At 54.1% G+C, this 14,566-nt stretch overlaps 5 protein-coding genes across 5 annotated transcripts; 2 read left to right on the forward strand and 3 right to left on the reverse strand.

Moving 5' to 3' along the window:
- Positions 1–331: 331 nt before the first annotated feature.
- Positions 332–3,514, reverse strand: NECHADRAFT_10800 (uncharacterized protein; the record flags this gene model as incomplete). Its single annotated transcript, XM_003051037.1, has 1 exon — positions 332–3,514. A coding segment is annotated over one exon (3,183 nt), but the record flags the coding sequence as incomplete, so codon positions are not given.
- Positions 3,515–9,117: 5,603 nt separating this feature from the next.
- NECHADRAFT_80220 (uncharacterized protein) lies at positions 9,118–10,236 on the forward strand (the record flags this gene model as incomplete). Its single annotated transcript, XM_003050657.1, has 4 exons — positions 9,118–9,201; positions 9,283–9,457; positions 9,508–9,734; positions 9,790–10,236. 4 exons carry the CDS (start codon positions 9,118–9,120, stop codon positions 10,234–10,236), a joined length of 933 nt encoding a protein of 310 aa, XP_003050703.1.
- A 496-nt stretch (positions 10,237–10,732) lies between these two features.
- On the reverse strand, positions 10,733–11,883 carry NECHADRAFT_93451 (uncharacterized protein; the record flags this gene model as incomplete). Its single annotated transcript, XM_003051038.1, has 3 exons — positions 10,733–10,872; positions 10,929–11,762; positions 11,844–11,883. The coding sequence occupies 3 exons, from the start codon at positions 11,881–11,883 to the stop codon at positions 10,733–10,735; spliced, it is 1,014 nt and encodes a 337-aa protein (XP_003051084.1).
- Positions 11,884–12,127: 244 nt separating this feature from the next.
- On the forward strand, positions 12,128–12,919 carry NECHADRAFT_73669 (uncharacterized protein). Its single transcript, XM_003050658.1, has 4 exons — positions 12,128–12,227; positions 12,353–12,395; positions 12,539–12,569; positions 12,630–12,919. Exons 1-4 carry the CDS (start codon positions 12,204–12,206, stop codon positions 12,715–12,717), a joined length of 186 nt encoding a protein of 61 aa, XP_003050704.1. The 5' UTR covers positions 12,128–12,203; the 3' UTR covers positions 12,718–12,919.
- Positions 12,920–13,358: 439 nt separating this feature from the next.
- NECHADRAFT_100452 (uncharacterized protein) lies at positions 13,359–14,065 on the reverse strand. The gene is made up of 2 exons (XM_003051039.1): positions 13,722–14,065; positions 13,359–13,618 (listed from the first exon to the last, which is right to left on the reverse strand). Exons 1-2 carry the CDS (start codon positions 13,937–13,939, stop codon positions 13,441–13,443), a joined length of 396 nt encoding a protein of 131 aa, XP_003051085.1. The 5' UTR covers positions 13,940–14,065; the 3' UTR covers positions 13,359–13,440.
- Between the last annotated feature and the right edge of the window lie 501 nt (positions 14,066–14,566).

Below are 14,566 nucleotides of genomic sequence, written 5' to 3' on the forward strand. Positions count from 1 at the left end.
AAGCGGTGCGCATATCGACCAATCTACCTGGTATAGCCTGAAATGGGCTTCATGTCTGGGCTTGCAGATGGATGGCGACGAAGCAATAACGCAACGATGTGATTAGAAGGCCTTCTCTTGGCCCTAGAGCTAGGTTGAGCACCAGTACTCGCATTCAACAGCTGTACAGTGTACAGTCTTCCCCCATTCCTCTGTCTTCCCCAAATCTCCTGGATATCTCATCTCATCGTAGTACGATACAATATGCTACATGATGTGGTGTCGAAAACAGTCTCCACCGTACTGCTCAGGACTTTGTCTCGGTTTCCTTCTTCTCCGTCTCCTTTTCTTCCTTGCTGCTCGCCAGGAACATGGCCTTGAAATCCGCATTGCTCTTCTTGGCACCCGCCACAGATTCCCCGTTGGTCTCCGCCCCGTTCTGGGCGGCCTTGGGGGCCGAGGGCTTGAAGCCGAGGCCACGGCGTGGGCCAGGCTTGCCTAGCACAGGTCGCCGCAAGGTAGTTGGCGGCGGCATGAAACCGGTAGATGTGGCGGCCTTGGGCTTTTGATCCTTGTTACCACTTCCATACACAATGCGGTCTTGAACGTGCTCTGCCTTGGCTTGCCGGAGCTCCTCCACGGTACCAGTTCGAAGTGGACGACCCTCAAACTCCATGCTATTGAGTTGAAGACTTGCCTTGCCAGCGGTGGCAACATCAGCAAACTCGATCTTGGCACCTCCGTTGGCGGGAAGAACGATCAGCTTGACAATAGCCCCTAGGGGTTCGACAAGAGCTCGAATCCTCGCATCGTTGACGGTATCAGGGAGACCCATCAGAGCAATCGTCCGGGCCGAGATGTCCGCAGCAGTTGGCTTCGCTTGAGCATCGCTTCCTGCGTCTTCCATGGCATCGTCTCCCTCCGCATCGCGGGATGAAGGCGCTGGAGAGCTTCTGGCGTTTTCAGCAACGATGGTCACGGCTGCTGGCTTCACCTTTGACTCCTTGGAAAGTGAAACCTCAAGAATCTGGCTTCGGAACTTGGTATTGTCCATCTCCGCCACGGCCTTCTCTGCCTCCTCTTTTGTCTCAAAGTCGATAAAGGCAAATCCCTTGTTTTTACCTGATAGGGTCTGCGGAACCTTGACTCTCGTGACTTTGCCGTACTTGGAAAAGACACCCTTGAGGTCTGCTTCGCTGGCTGTTCTGTCCAGATTGCTAATGTGGACTTCTCGGCCTTCTGAGAGAGCGCCTTCGCGAGCCTTCTTGTGGTTGGGGTCAGAATACTTGGCAAGAAGCTTGTAACGGCCCTCGAGCACCTTGCCCTCCTTGTTGACGGCGTTTGCAGATGCCTCTCGATCCCGGAATGAGATGTAACAGAACCGACGATGGGAGTTGACCTTGAGGCTTGGCCATCGAACACTCAGTATTTCTCCACAGTCCTTGAATAGGTTGCGGATGTACGCCTCATCGGCAACAGGAGGAAAGTTGGCAACGTAAACAGTCAGATCGAGCCCAGACTTAACAGTGAGTTGTGACTGGCCAAAGTATTTTCCATCTCGAAGCAATGCAGATTGTGCCTCCTCGGGCGAGCTGAACTCGATGAGGGCTGTGGAGGAGTTGGCCTTCTCATCGCGCACAAAAGCGGTAATGTTGTTGATGTGTCCATATTCCTTGAAGTACTGACGAACCTTGGTTTGGGTGACGTCGCCGGGGAGGTTGGTTACGAGGATAGTCGAATTCTCCCTGTCTCTCTTGGGCGCCTGTGATTGCTGTGTAGTCGCACCCTGTTCAGGCTGCGCTTTGTCGGCATCGCTCTTTTGTCTTTTACTGGCAATCTCAGGCTCCTCTGTGGCATCCGCATCGGCCTCCCGCTTTCGCTTAGAACCGCCTGGTGATTTAGCCTCCTGATTCTCCTCTTCTGCCGCCGGGGCGCTGTAGTATGCAGCGTAGGCAGCTGTCTTCTCCTGCTCCTCGCGTTCACGACGCCTCTTCACATCCTTTCCAGTCTTGTGCACCCGATCGGCTGCTTTCCGCAAAGTAAGGGGTTGTTCATAGTCGTTACAATGCTGCATGTAAACCTCCAAGACCTTTTCAGGCCAGTCAATCTCCCTACGAGCAACAGCCCGAGCCAGAACCGCAGTTGCCAGAGTGGGTATTCGGAAGCTGGCACCGGCGGAGGAGGGGGTGGGACTCCGATTGTCCTGAGCACCAGAGGAAGAAAAGATCAGCATCTCCCACATATAATACCTGAACCAAAAGTCGTGATTGTCGGCGTGAATCTGCATGGATGCAAGTTTGTTCCACTGAGCTCTGGCCTCGTCCACAGCACCCTTTTTCTCTGTGAGATACTGGATATAGATGCGTTCGAGTCGAAACTTGGGATCGCCTTGAAAATCCTTGCCGTAGAGTCGCTGTCCAACAACCGAAACATCCTCGAGAGCAGCGCCGAGACCGACATCGGCAACGTCAACGGACTCGTCCGTAGCGGTGGCATCCATCGCAGTCCGCTTCAGAAAGCCGCACCAAGCCACATACATCTCAATCATGCCCTCCATGCCATCCTTGAGTAGCTGATCCTCGCTCGTAGCGGCGTGCTTGATGGACTCAACCTCACCAAATGGTAGTCTTGCCTCCTCGGCACACAGAATGTAGCGGTTCCAAAGAAGACCCGACCAGGGGCAATGCTGAACAGCCCTGCGGAGGACATCGAGGAGGTTTCCAGGGGATTGAAGATCAGAGTTTGAAGACGAAAGGAACACGATGTACTCGTGCCAAGTACTCTGATCTGTGGCAAGAACACTGGTCAGCGCACGGGCGTAGAGTCCACGGCATAGGTCAATGCCAATTTCGGGGTTGTCGTTGCTGCGCCTGCTTTCAATCATTTCCCATTCGAGATAAGTTGTCAATGCCTCCTTCTGAGCATCTACATCACCGGCATCCACCGCGCGCTTCAGCTTGCTCTCGAAAGGATCGCGTGAAGTGATCAAGCGCTTCGTCTCTTGGGCATTGGTTGTAATGTCCTTCATGGAATCCTCCCAAGCGGAACGGTTGTACTCGGACAAAAAGGTCGAGAAATTCTGAGAGGTCTCGTCCCATTTGAGGTGCGGGGTGAGCAGACGGTCGCGATATAGGTGGGTGATGCGCTTGATGCCTTCGGGGGTTCTCGTCTTAGCAAGAAGCTCCATCTCGAGAGATATCCAGCGGTCCCAGAGTAGGTGGCTGTCGCCGAGCCGGTATCGGATAGCCTCATATCCTTGCTGCCACAGATCAAGAGCAGCTCCGAAGGAAAAGAGCTCGCGACCGAGAAGGCGCTCCTCGTCGGACCAGCCGGCGCCTGAGGGGGCCTGAGTCTCCTCCCATAGCGACCAGAAATAGTTGCAGTAGGCTAGCCAGATGCGCAGGCTGCCAGGCTCAGCGCCGACGGCGCGTTTGTACAGTTCGACGACATTGACTCGCTGCTCGAGGTCGGAGGCATTGCGAACTATCTCTTCGAGGTAGGCGAGCCAGTTATCTTCGCCTATCGGGTTGGCCATCATGTTTGTCGCGAGCGCAAGGCTTGGGGGGCAGAGCGCATCACACGATGCTCAAGGCCTCTGATTGCGTATCGACGGTGCCTCAATAGCAACACATGGAATGTCGGCTAGGTAATAGGCGCGCAGACAAGATGAAGTTGGTTTGCGAGCGCGAATCGCGAGGCACGGTAGAGTTGGCAGATAATGCGGTCGAAAACGTGACGTGTCGAGGCTCCGATCTCAGGGTCTGGAGGAAGTCGAAGGTGTAAAAAAAAAAGGTGGGGTATTGAATGAGAGGCTGAAATGAAAGGCTTGGGGGCTCCTTCTCTGACTGTAGCCTACCTACTCCCTTGACTCGATGGGAATGGAAGGTTTGAGGTTGGGAAAGAGGGCATGCACCAAGATTGATCAGCAGGCAACTGCGTGAACCTGAGAGCCAGTGTGTGCGTGCGTGCGCGCGTGGAGGTGGAAAAAAAGTCACTCCCAATAATTCAGCACCTTCCACTGGACTGGGGACAAGGACAGGGATGCTCTTTCCCAGAAAGACGGGAAGCGAGGGTCATATGATGTAATGCCGAGCGACCACTTCAAAAGCCCGATGTCGTGGTACTTTTGCATCAATATTGGTTTGTTTGGAGGTGGTTACAGAGGATTGCTGTAATCTCAGGAGAATGGCATTTTTTGTGACAATTTGTCCATTTCTGCTTCCATGACACCGCCTCCATCTGATAGGTCTTGATACAACACCTAAAGTCTTAGCTCTGACTCTTGTCTGGCCCGAAAACTACAATGTCTCTGCTCATCTCTTAACAGGTCCGACTCCCCGGTGTGTGACGCTGTAGTACCGGTACATCTGCACGAGGGCCCGTTGGCTGGAAGCCGATCTTATCCTAGAAGACGCGGGTCGTCAAAGGGTCTAGACCCCGATTCGACTCAGACTCGCCCCGTCGAGCGTCCTGGACTCCTTTCAGGCTCGCTCCGATTGACTGATTCCTCCGCCGACCCAGTCCACCGTTAATTCCGCGCCGTTATTCCCAGTGCACGGGCGACTCGGGGTCCCGGCCGTGAGAATCTCCGTTGAGAACTAGGAGGAGCACGCAACAAAACACCTGACGGCCTTGTTTCTGGCTCTCCTATCAAGGACTGCTGGTTCTCGAAGAAGCAGCCTTGGGGAATGAGGAACCCCTCCCGATTGGATCCCGCATTATTGCTTAGAATCTAGACCGTACACATCACCAATGCCAAGATGCCTGGGTGGTTGATCCCGCCCATCCCCGTATCAGCTCATGAGGGGCAGCCAACTGTCTGGCAAGTGTAGGCGCTGGACACACAAGCCAGATAGCCAGATAAAAGCAATAACACATGGATGGCTCCTTCACTGATCTTGCCGAGGGGATCGGCCGTCTCAGCTCCAAGATCGGGCCTCAGTCGCCAACCCCCGCAGATACGGGCGGGAGGCTGGAGGGGGCGGAGAGATCTGGGGACGCAAGCTAGGGTCGTCGACAGCCACTCTCACGGCGTCGCATCGCCTTGGACTGCAGGTGGGCGTTTGTGAGGCGTCCAGTGAGAAGCGTTATTGGAAGAGGCGCGCCTACGCTGAGGTCATATCGTCGTCAAAGTGCCGAATAGCAAACGGCTACCCAGGGTCCATGGAAATTCTAGATTCTCTCCCTCTCCCTCCGAGAAATGTGTCGCAGCCTGCCATACAGACGGCGTTGTAAACGAGCAGAATGGCATACGAGCTGTCAACTCTGCCTTTGATCGCACGACCGCTGATAAGAATTGGAGGTCACTACTTGACTCGGGTCACTCTAATCCCGAAGCCCCGATTGGTGGCTACCGTAGCTGTGCAACTCAAAGCAACGACATAGAAGTTTTCTTAGAGTAATTTGGCTCTTGACCTGGACGATCTATTAGACATGTCCTTGGCCAGTTTATCTGAACAGATAGATCTACTTGCCCAATGCTCGTCAAATGATGACAAGAGTTTTGCATAGGTAGCTCGCTCTTTGCAACTTACAAGCTTCGGCTAGGTACCTAGGTACGCCGAGACCCGTAGCCTAGATTTACCAACAACTTGACTTTCCACACCTTATTCGCAATAGCTGACCACAATTGACAACAGACCAATCCTACCTCTTCGCGACAGCCTGTGAAGGGCAAAGAAGGCTTCCATGTGCATCATCACATCGTGATAGGGACCTCGGGCCTGCACCTCGTGTTCGAATTCCCTTGCTGTAACCCAGGCTTCCCGTAAAAGGCGCCCGTTGAATGAAAAGAGAATGACGAAAGCTTGGCAGCTTCGTATCTCTGCAGTCTCGGCTACACTATTCGACCTGGAGGTTCTTTGTTCTAACAAAGCATCTGTGTCGTATGCTTTAGCATCCGGTGATGGGTTGTATGGCGTCGCCCGATGTTCCCCTCAGAATGCCATTGGGAGCACGGACGGGCCGTATTCACGATCGATGAACGGCACGAGGTAGCCCTGTAAAAGCTTTGGATCGTCATCTCCCGTTCGCTGACCGCTTCTAGATGCGATGCGATATACGGATATTCGTCACGCACTTCTATTAAAAAAGAAAGGATTATGGAGCGGTGCGGGCTGACAACTGCTGATGCTGATGCTGATGCTGACCGACGGTGCCAAGGCTCCACGTCGTTTCAAGCCGGAAGCAGTCGCCAAGAGAGCAGATCTCCCAGCAGCAGACGACTTTGAGTTGGCCACTTTTCACGACCACGAATTACTGCATCGTGGAAACAAACATCACCAGGTTGAGGCCCACCAGGCCAGAAGGTTCGTCTAGCCGCGGCCTCACGAGGCCTCTTATTCTCGATCAAGCCGCAAAGGTTGAAGCCGCTCAACGGCCAGGCTGGCGCGAAGGCCAGGGGGGAGGCCAACAGGCGCCGGGAACTGCATCCCATCCCTCCACTATCATGCTATTGTTTCACGCTAAGGCAGGACAGTTCAGCGGCTGGCCTGGGCGCGAATTCTGCAAAGATGAAACGAAGATGCAGAAGGGAATCGTCTTTGCTCAGCCCAGCAGTTCGCACATCTATTCTCTACAGCTTCAACAACGCTCCTCGTCTCACACAAGTCTCGACCTAGGTTTGGCAAGGTCACATCGCCAAAGACTCGTAACGAGCTTCAGCAATAGCCGTGGCGAGCCCGGGCGACAACGGGTGATGGATCCCTGATGCCGATCCGGATCCCTCCACATGCAAGCCATTGTCCCACAGTCGACAGGACCATTCACATGGCGTAGTGGTGGTTTGGACGGCGCAAGGAGGGAAGGCACAAAGAAAAATTAGAACATCTGACCCCTGGCCGCTGCAGACATGACACATGCAGCGCGGCGTCCTGTCTCTCTGAGACATGATTTGGCCTGACCGCCTGCGTCGCCATGGCCGTCCTTTGTCTGGTCTCCCCTGTGAGCTTCTGCGGCTGTATGCGATCCGTCAGACGACGTCCGTCGGAGAGCTGAATGAAGGAGAGTGGGTGGGAGCTGCATTGAGATTTGACGCTCCACCGCGCAGCGACAAAGGAGTGCGAATGCGGCTGTTGCCAAGGGCTGCCTCTCTGCCCGACACAACACGACACGACATGACACCCCCAGCTCTGCCGGGTCTGGACAGGCTGCTGCTGCCACACACTGTCAGTATGCGCCATATTCCAGGTCTCCTCACAGTGCTTCTCCAGACGAGCGTTTGATGAGCGCGGCAGTGCAGAGGACCACTGGCTCCAAGCCAAGGCGATAGATCCTGGGCGGCTACGCTGGGGTTGATATTACCATTCTGGGGCTAGCCAGGGACCGGCATGTCCATCGTAATAATACCAGTCAGACTGGGCCTGCGTGGATTGCATAAATGGCGTCTTGCTGGAGCGTTTCGCCTGTGCAGCACGGCACTCTCTGGTTGCTGCTGGGCTGCTGGTGTTGCTGTCAGAGAGGGCATTGCCCTGGATCCGATCCGTTCGTCTCACATGCGCCGCTAGAGGAGCAAGCATCGTGGTCAATGCAAGAGAGAGCATGAGTGGGTTCAAAGTGAGCTGTTGGAGTTGATGGCACAAGACTAAAGCTTATCGCCATTTACTAGGAGGCATTGTCGTTGCATGCGGCGAAGCACAAAAGAAAGATCTGGGAAACATCCGCTCCCATCCATCGGGAGTCAGATGAAACAAATGAGACCACCTGCTCCGGGAGATGGTGTTGGGCGGTAAACCCGACCTTTTTCGCTAAGTACCTACCTACTGTATTGTCCCTGTGCCTGGCTTAGCGGCCGCCGCCAGGGGAACTGCCCCATTGAACCCCGCCGCTAGCAGCGTCGTGCAGCTCTGAATGGAAGTTTTCTGTCGTGATGGTGGGCCCTGGTTGGCCCCCTTTTCCCTCGTGTCGATGGATGTCAACGGCGCCGGCTGCTTTCGTGACGTCGGGGTCTGTTCTCTGACGGTTGCAGCCAGGCCAGGGCCGTTGTCCATGTCCATGGATGGAGGCCAGGGGAGGGAGCCACAAGGCGCATTCACAAAACGATGCGCCTTTCATGGATGGGGATGGGCTGGGTCTTGTGTGTGCAGTGCAGGCGCTTGAGCGATCAAATGTGCAAATGGAAATGGATGTTTCCCTTCCCCTGGAGTCTATCGATGCATCGCTCATCATCCACATCCATATCCATTCAGCTGGGTCGCCCTTGTCTGGAGGCCCTTCCTTCGTTCATTCTTCAACCCTCTAGCTCCCACACGACGACGACGCTTGCATTCTTGTTTACCTCTGTGTAATTTACCTGCTACATCCGCCTGACCCCCCCGTCCAGTTCTTTGCTTTCCGTTCCGGGGCCTCTAGCTCGTTTTTTCCCCATTCCATTCCTCGGGCACTTCATCTCATCTCTCTTTCTTCTCCCCCCTCCCTTGCCCGTTGTCGTCACTCCGACCCAAGACAAGTTCCCGTTGGAACCCACCTTCTCTTCTTCTTCCGTTCTACAACAATCGAACCGAACCGTCTTTCTTCTGCTTCCGCCCTCGTCTACTCTTTTTTTCACGATCGCGTCTTCTTTCTGGGCTCTTTCACTCCTTCAAGTGTCCCACATCGCTTCCATTCGCCTTTTCTCACCTTTCAGTCACTCATTCCTTTCAACTCTTTCGCCGAACCTATTCTTTCGCAGCTTACCTCGTCTCTCCTTCGCTTTCTTCGACTTCCAGTTCTTTTTGACTTTGTCCTGTGCTTGGCCGATTACACCACTGCAGCCGTATTCCTTCACACCAGCTGCAACCTCAGCTTCGTATTCATCCTCGGCATCCTGCATCTGATCCTCCATTGCTGCATCGGGTGCCACGTTGGACCACGTCCCCTTGTTACACTGTCGAGCTCTCGTTATCCTCTTCTACTTCAAGGACCTTACTTCCGACGCACCTCGGCGAACCTACTGGGATCTGGCTGCGACCTCTACCGCCACTTTCCTCTTCTACTTGGAGTCGATATTACCGCTGGCACCTATCACCACCTTCGTTAACGACATCTCGACTCGGACCTATCCACCACTTCAACGTCCGGCTTTGGTTGAGGTCCTTACGACACTGTTCGCTCGCGACATTCCCAAGTAATGAGATATAGCCCTCATTACATACCGTCGAGATGCGCTTTTCTCTTTCAACCCTAGTGGCGCTGGGCGCCCTTCAGACACTTGGTGTTAACGCTCAGGATTCTACCGCCTGTATTGTGAGTGCTCAAAGCGCCACTGGTTATACACAACCAGCCTCTTGACCTGACCTAATCGCGCATACTAATCATTTGGCGCAGACGGATTGTGTTGGCAGGCTGCAAGCACCAAATGCTGCTTATAACTGCCCAGATAACACGGCCTCATGCATTTGCGCATCCACAGAATTTGCCAAAGGCATGGCTGAGTGCGCCAGACCATGTGGTGTCGCAGACACCGACATTACTGGCAACTTGGCCAGTGGATTCTGTGCGGGTAAGCTCATACTCATCAGCTATTGCCTGGCAACAACTGACATGTCCAAGGCCTACCGGTAGTCCAACTCCCTGCGGCCACTTCAGGTGCTAGCACTGAAGCCTCTTCCGCCCCAGCGACAACATCTGAGGCTGCTGCTTCGACTAGTGAAGCAGCTGCTACCACTGAGGCTGCTTCATCCTCGGCCGCGCCTACTTCATCAGCCGCGCCTGAAGAGACGACCTCTTCTGCCGCCGAGTCTGTCCCTGTTTCGACTTCTGCTGAAGCTGAGTCTACCGTAAGGAGCCGGTTTTCTATGGCAACGGGATCAAACTAATTAATATGGTTGATAGGCTACTGAGGAGGCTACTTCTGCCACGGACTCTGCTTCCGCTACCACTTCCGCCTCCGCCTCGGCTACCGACAAGGCCTCGACAACCGAGGGAGCTGCCGGTGCTGGTGCTACTTCTGATTCTTCCGACGAAGACGACAAGGAAGAAGAGTCATCTGGATCTGGTGGATTGTCCAAGTCTGCGCAAATTGGCATTGGTATTGGAGTTACTGCTGGTGTCCTTGCCCTCCTCGGTATCGCGCTATGCTTCCTCTGGAGACGACGAAGCCAGCGGAACAACCTGCCACGTGGAAACACAGCCATCTCCCACCCAATGCCTGCCGGCGGTTCCAACTACCACTCGGCCGATCAAGGATCCATTGTTGAGAAGGGTGGTTATGATCTTGAGATGATGTCCCACCGGTACGAGGACATGCTTCCTCGACAAAAGCCGCGAACCATGGTGTGAGAATAGGAGGTTCAGCAATTTGGACTGGAATCACGGAAACCACTTAGCACTCATGACACTTTGATGCGTTGTTTTTGATACCCAGCAAGGGGCTGGTCATGATACGGGAACCAACGAGTCCTGATTGTGAGACTACAAACTTGGTCTGATCAGCGCAACCGCATAAAATTCTTGTTTGGCAAGTTTTCTCAGGGGATACTTGCCTCCTGACTATCTTCTTCAAATTAAATGGCGTTGAACCGGGTTGTTCAAGGATCGGATACCATCACTTTATCTTTGGGAGCGGGAATTGAAGAAAAATGCTATCCAATGTTTAAACTTTGAGTCATTTGAGCTCGCTCGGATGCAGTTTGATATCAACAAGTGTACATCCCATTCATTGTACATATCTATCGTATCTTACACGTTTTTATGAGAGATTGCATGAAAGGCTCGACAGCCGAGACCTTGGTTTTCCATGGATCTCTTCAGCATCCAGCTACTGAGCGTAGTCTGTCTACCAAGCATAGTATGGCCTTTGTCCGTATACTGGTCGTGATGGCAGATGTACCCAGGGTCCCTTGCGCTGCTCCTTGGCAGTGCGCTCCTCATGTTGTCGTATCCTCGTCTTCTCCTCCTTGAGCAAAACCGTGAAGCCTAGAAAATCAGTCAGCATAAATGTGAGATTGTGTTTTCGGAATTGGGAAATGTACTTGTGCTCGGGTGTCTGATAATTCCCATTCGTCCTCGACCCTTGTAGTCGATCTTCTTTCCTCGCCACGGACCCCGGCCAACCCACGACTGAGCAATGTAGATGCTCGTGGGATCCTCAATCTCGAGGAACTTGCCCTTTTGCGTCTGGACCTTTAACGGCTTCGCAAGAGTCTCGCCGTTGACTTTGCCGAGTCCCATGCCACGCTGGGCAATGGCCAGGTCGCGGGCCTCCTCGAGGTAGTACCGGATCTCGGCCGCAAACTTCTTCTTGGACCACTTCATCTGCAGAATTGCCTCGTCGATGGGCTTGCCGGCGATCTGGCGTGCCAGCATGGTGAGCTTCTTGACGCTGGTGGCCATGAACTCGCTCTTGTGCAGGAGCTCCCGCTCGTTCATCCTGATTCGCTCCTCCTTGGTCATCCGGCCATTGTTCTGCACCATCTTGATCACCTTCTTGCGCTGCCAGCGGATACGGCTCCTCGGGTCGGGATCCACGATCAAGGCCATGTTCTCCTTCGTCTTTTGCTCGGCCTCGGCGCCTCCCGGAGCGGCTTCGGGACGGCCCTTGGAGGGAGCCTCAATCTCGTCCTGGAAGATGTTGTCCTCGACACCGCTGTACATGCTCTTCTCGAGAAACTGCTCACGGCTCTTGGGGTCGTCGAGCTGCGAGGTCACGGGGTCCGCGGTGGAGGAGGAGGCGGCGTCCTTGTTCTTGGGCTTACCCCATCCCTTGAAGATGTTGGCGGCCCATTTGTGTCGTCGTTGCACCGAAGGTCCGACGCCGACTGACCAGAGGGGGGTAGGTGTGCTTGATACAGGGTTCGCGGGCCTGGCTATATAGATTGAAGCTTGTGGTTAGCTGGATTGTCAAGGCCAATTGACCCCATTGAGGGCAAAACCAGTAAGATCCGTACCTGTAACCGCCAGCCGCCGGGTGGCTAGTCGGAGACTCATGGTCGCAGAAGCTGTGGATATCTGCAAACCAACAAGTCCCTTGGTCACTCTCACGGGTTTTGTCGAGTCGAGCGGCGTTTGATGGGCGAGATTCTTTTCCGCAAACGCCATTGGCCGGGGTTCAGCCGAAGACAAACGAAGAGGCATTCCCGGGTGCTCTGCTTAGGTGGGTTCACGTGACTCGGGTGCTTAGCGCGATTAACATCAGCCCATCCTCGGAATCAACTTGCAACCTCTCGACCACATCGAAACTCCCGCCAATCCGCCCCAAACTCTCCCCTCCGCCGCCCGAACAGCTTCGCAAATCCATCTCAGTCACAATGGCCGTCCGACCCATCACTGGTGTACGTTTTCCCCGACCCAATGGCTGGGCATCGCGCGCCCGCGGCGCTACCCGGGCCAGAGGAGCCGATTCGACCCCCCCCGGTTCCCGGTTGGTAGAGCTTTTCGTGGACTGACTCTGTCATAGATGCTCCGACGAAACCTCGTCCTGGACCTCAGCATCGCCCTCGGTACGTCGAATTACACTCGTCCCCCGGTCGAATTGGATCAATTGCGAATTGTTTTTGGGAAAGAGGAGGAACAATCGGAGGGCGCTGACAATTCGCGTGATGTGGTTGGTGGGGAGCAACTGGGCTGACTAGCATCGTCACAGGCACTGGCTTCGTCATGGCCAACTTCTTCTGGTAAGAACACCACGAACGACGGACGATATGATGCGGACGGGACTGACCACGACGACGCAGGTACGGCTTCCACGTGCCCCGAACCAACGCCCGCGACAACTTCTACATCAAGCGCGAGGAGGAGCGGGCCGCTCAGAAGGACAACTAGAGAAAAGCGAACTAGGGCATTTTCAGGGGCAATGAGCATGGTGTGCACTTAGAGCGAGGAGGAAACAACAGGCTCGTCAACGTTATCCGTTTGTCGTGTAGCTGGGGTAGAGAGCAGCAGCAGAATACCAAGGCTTCATCTGAAACGGTCGCCGGACAATCTGTAGTTATAGGCAAGGGCAACCGAGTCGACATGTGCTTTGACTTATTTGATGTGCCATTGACGTGTGAGGGGGGGGGATGTTTGTTACACTGCGTATTCATGCATCTCGACGAACCTCAGACCATTCAAGGTCCCTCCATCCTCGGCTCATCCAAAATCGTTCAGCGATCCATCTTTTAAGTCGCCAAAAGGTTTGCCTTGCTGAACGGCGGTGAATCCATAGCTTCCCATATGTACCAGGAGCTTGTCCGTAGAGTGGTAATGTTCGTTGAGGTCGTCTCGGCAATCCGTCATCCAGCAGGTTGCTCATGACTCAATGCTTGCGGTTGATGCAACAACTCGCATGATACCAAGACTTGTCCGTAGATAAACCAGTTCTCTCCGTCTGCTCGCTTATAATAGTTGCTGAAGCGTGCCGGGAACCATGGCTGTATCGCATTATCTTGAGGTTGCAAAGACGCGACGACGGAGACTGCCGGCTCTCACGACATACCACCAGACTCGCCAATGAAACACCGGCTGATGGGCTCGATTATAATAAATACCCATAAATGAAATTCACTACCGAGCTGAGTCGGGAGAATGCCAACTCGACGACCATTGGTAATGCTGCGGAGGCGTCTTGTCCTTGCCGTCCTTCTTGTCGTCATTTTTCTGACCGGTGCTGCCGGCCTCTGGATAATCTCTCCCCTCCCACGCTGTCGTCTCAACCATGAACGTTCCCTTTCGATCCTTGCATCTACCGCAATCAACAAGTCAGAAAAATCGTCATCACTCAAAAGCGCAAGTTCGACGCCACAACGTGTGAAGCCAGTCAGCAGCAGCGGGGGCAAAAGACTCACTTCCGGAATAATCGATCGACAGCATAGCACTGCACAGGGCTATCCCACTTGACGGGCTCCTTGATCTCACACTTGTACTGCAGCATCTCGAGGAGCTCGCATCCGGTGAGGTCGACGTTGCGCACGCCACTCTCCAGCTTGCGCTTGCGGCCCTTGAGATCGGTCTGGACACGCTCGGGCAGCTCAGAGGCGTGGAAGACCTGGCACGGGTAGCCCATCTTGAGACAATCACACAGGCCGGCAAACGGCGACTAGTCGAACAACGTCTCTCGCAAAGGCTCCTTTGGAATCCGTTGAGATGGAGGCAGTGACTGGGGCGCGGCTGTTGGGCGAGGTTGAAGAGGCGAGTCTGGAAGAGGTGAGTTGAAGAACTTGAAGGTTGGCGGGCCTGAGCTCTTTGCCCTTTTTGGTTATCCACGTCCAACCCCAACATATCATCAACACACTTCACAATCATTCATCTTGTATCACGCTCGAATATGTTTTCGTTTGCTCATTTTGTACATATATCGTTTCTCTCATTCAAACTATACAGGTCAGGAAGGCACCTCAGAGCCACGCATGTACATGAGTTCCTTCAAGAGCCTGCTCTATCATCACACCTAACTTCAGTACACAAAGGAGTGACAACTGACACACATTTGCGCTGATACTTTTGCTTCCAACATTCACTCTCACATTATGAACATAAGATACTAAGAGACCTGCTAGATACTCCATGGCCTGCGTTCAGCACTTGCCTTGGATCCAACACTACCAGGCACTCGACCTCGGACTCAACCTCAATCTCATGTTCAAAAACTCACACATATACAACCACTCGACGAAATCGCCGCCCGTCACTT

The sequence above is a fragment of the Fusarium vanettenii genome, assembly GCF_000151355.1.
Source record: "Fusarium vanettenii 77-13-4 chromosome 5 genomic scaffold NECHAsca_5_chr5_3_0, whole genome shotgun sequence".
Lineage (NCBI taxonomy): Eukaryota > Fungi > Ascomycota > Sordariomycetes > Hypocreales > Nectriaceae > Fusarium > Fusarium vanettenii.

Excerpts from the sequence above, each read along its gene's own strand:
- NECHADRAFT_73669 (XM_003050658.1), top strand. The coding sequence starts at position 12,204 with ATGGCCGTCCGACCCATCACTGGT. Across the intron at positions 12,228-12,352 it reads CCGTCCGACCCATCACTGGT|ATGCTCCGACGAAACCTCGT; the intron begins GTACGTTTTCCC and ends ACTCTGTCATAG. Across the intron at positions 12,396-12,538 it reads GGACCTCAGCATCGCCCTCG|GCACTGGCTTCGTCATGGCC; the intron begins GTACGTCGAATT and ends GCATCGTCACAG.
- NECHADRAFT_100452 (XM_003051039.1), bottom strand. The coding sequence starts at position 13,939 with ATGGGCTACCCGTGCCAGGTCTTCCACGCCTCTGAGCTGCCCGAGCGT. Across the intron at positions 13,619-13,721 it reads GTCGATCGATTATTCCGGAA|ATGCAAGGATCGAAAGGGAA; the intron begins GTGAGTCTTTTG and ends TGATTGCGGTAG.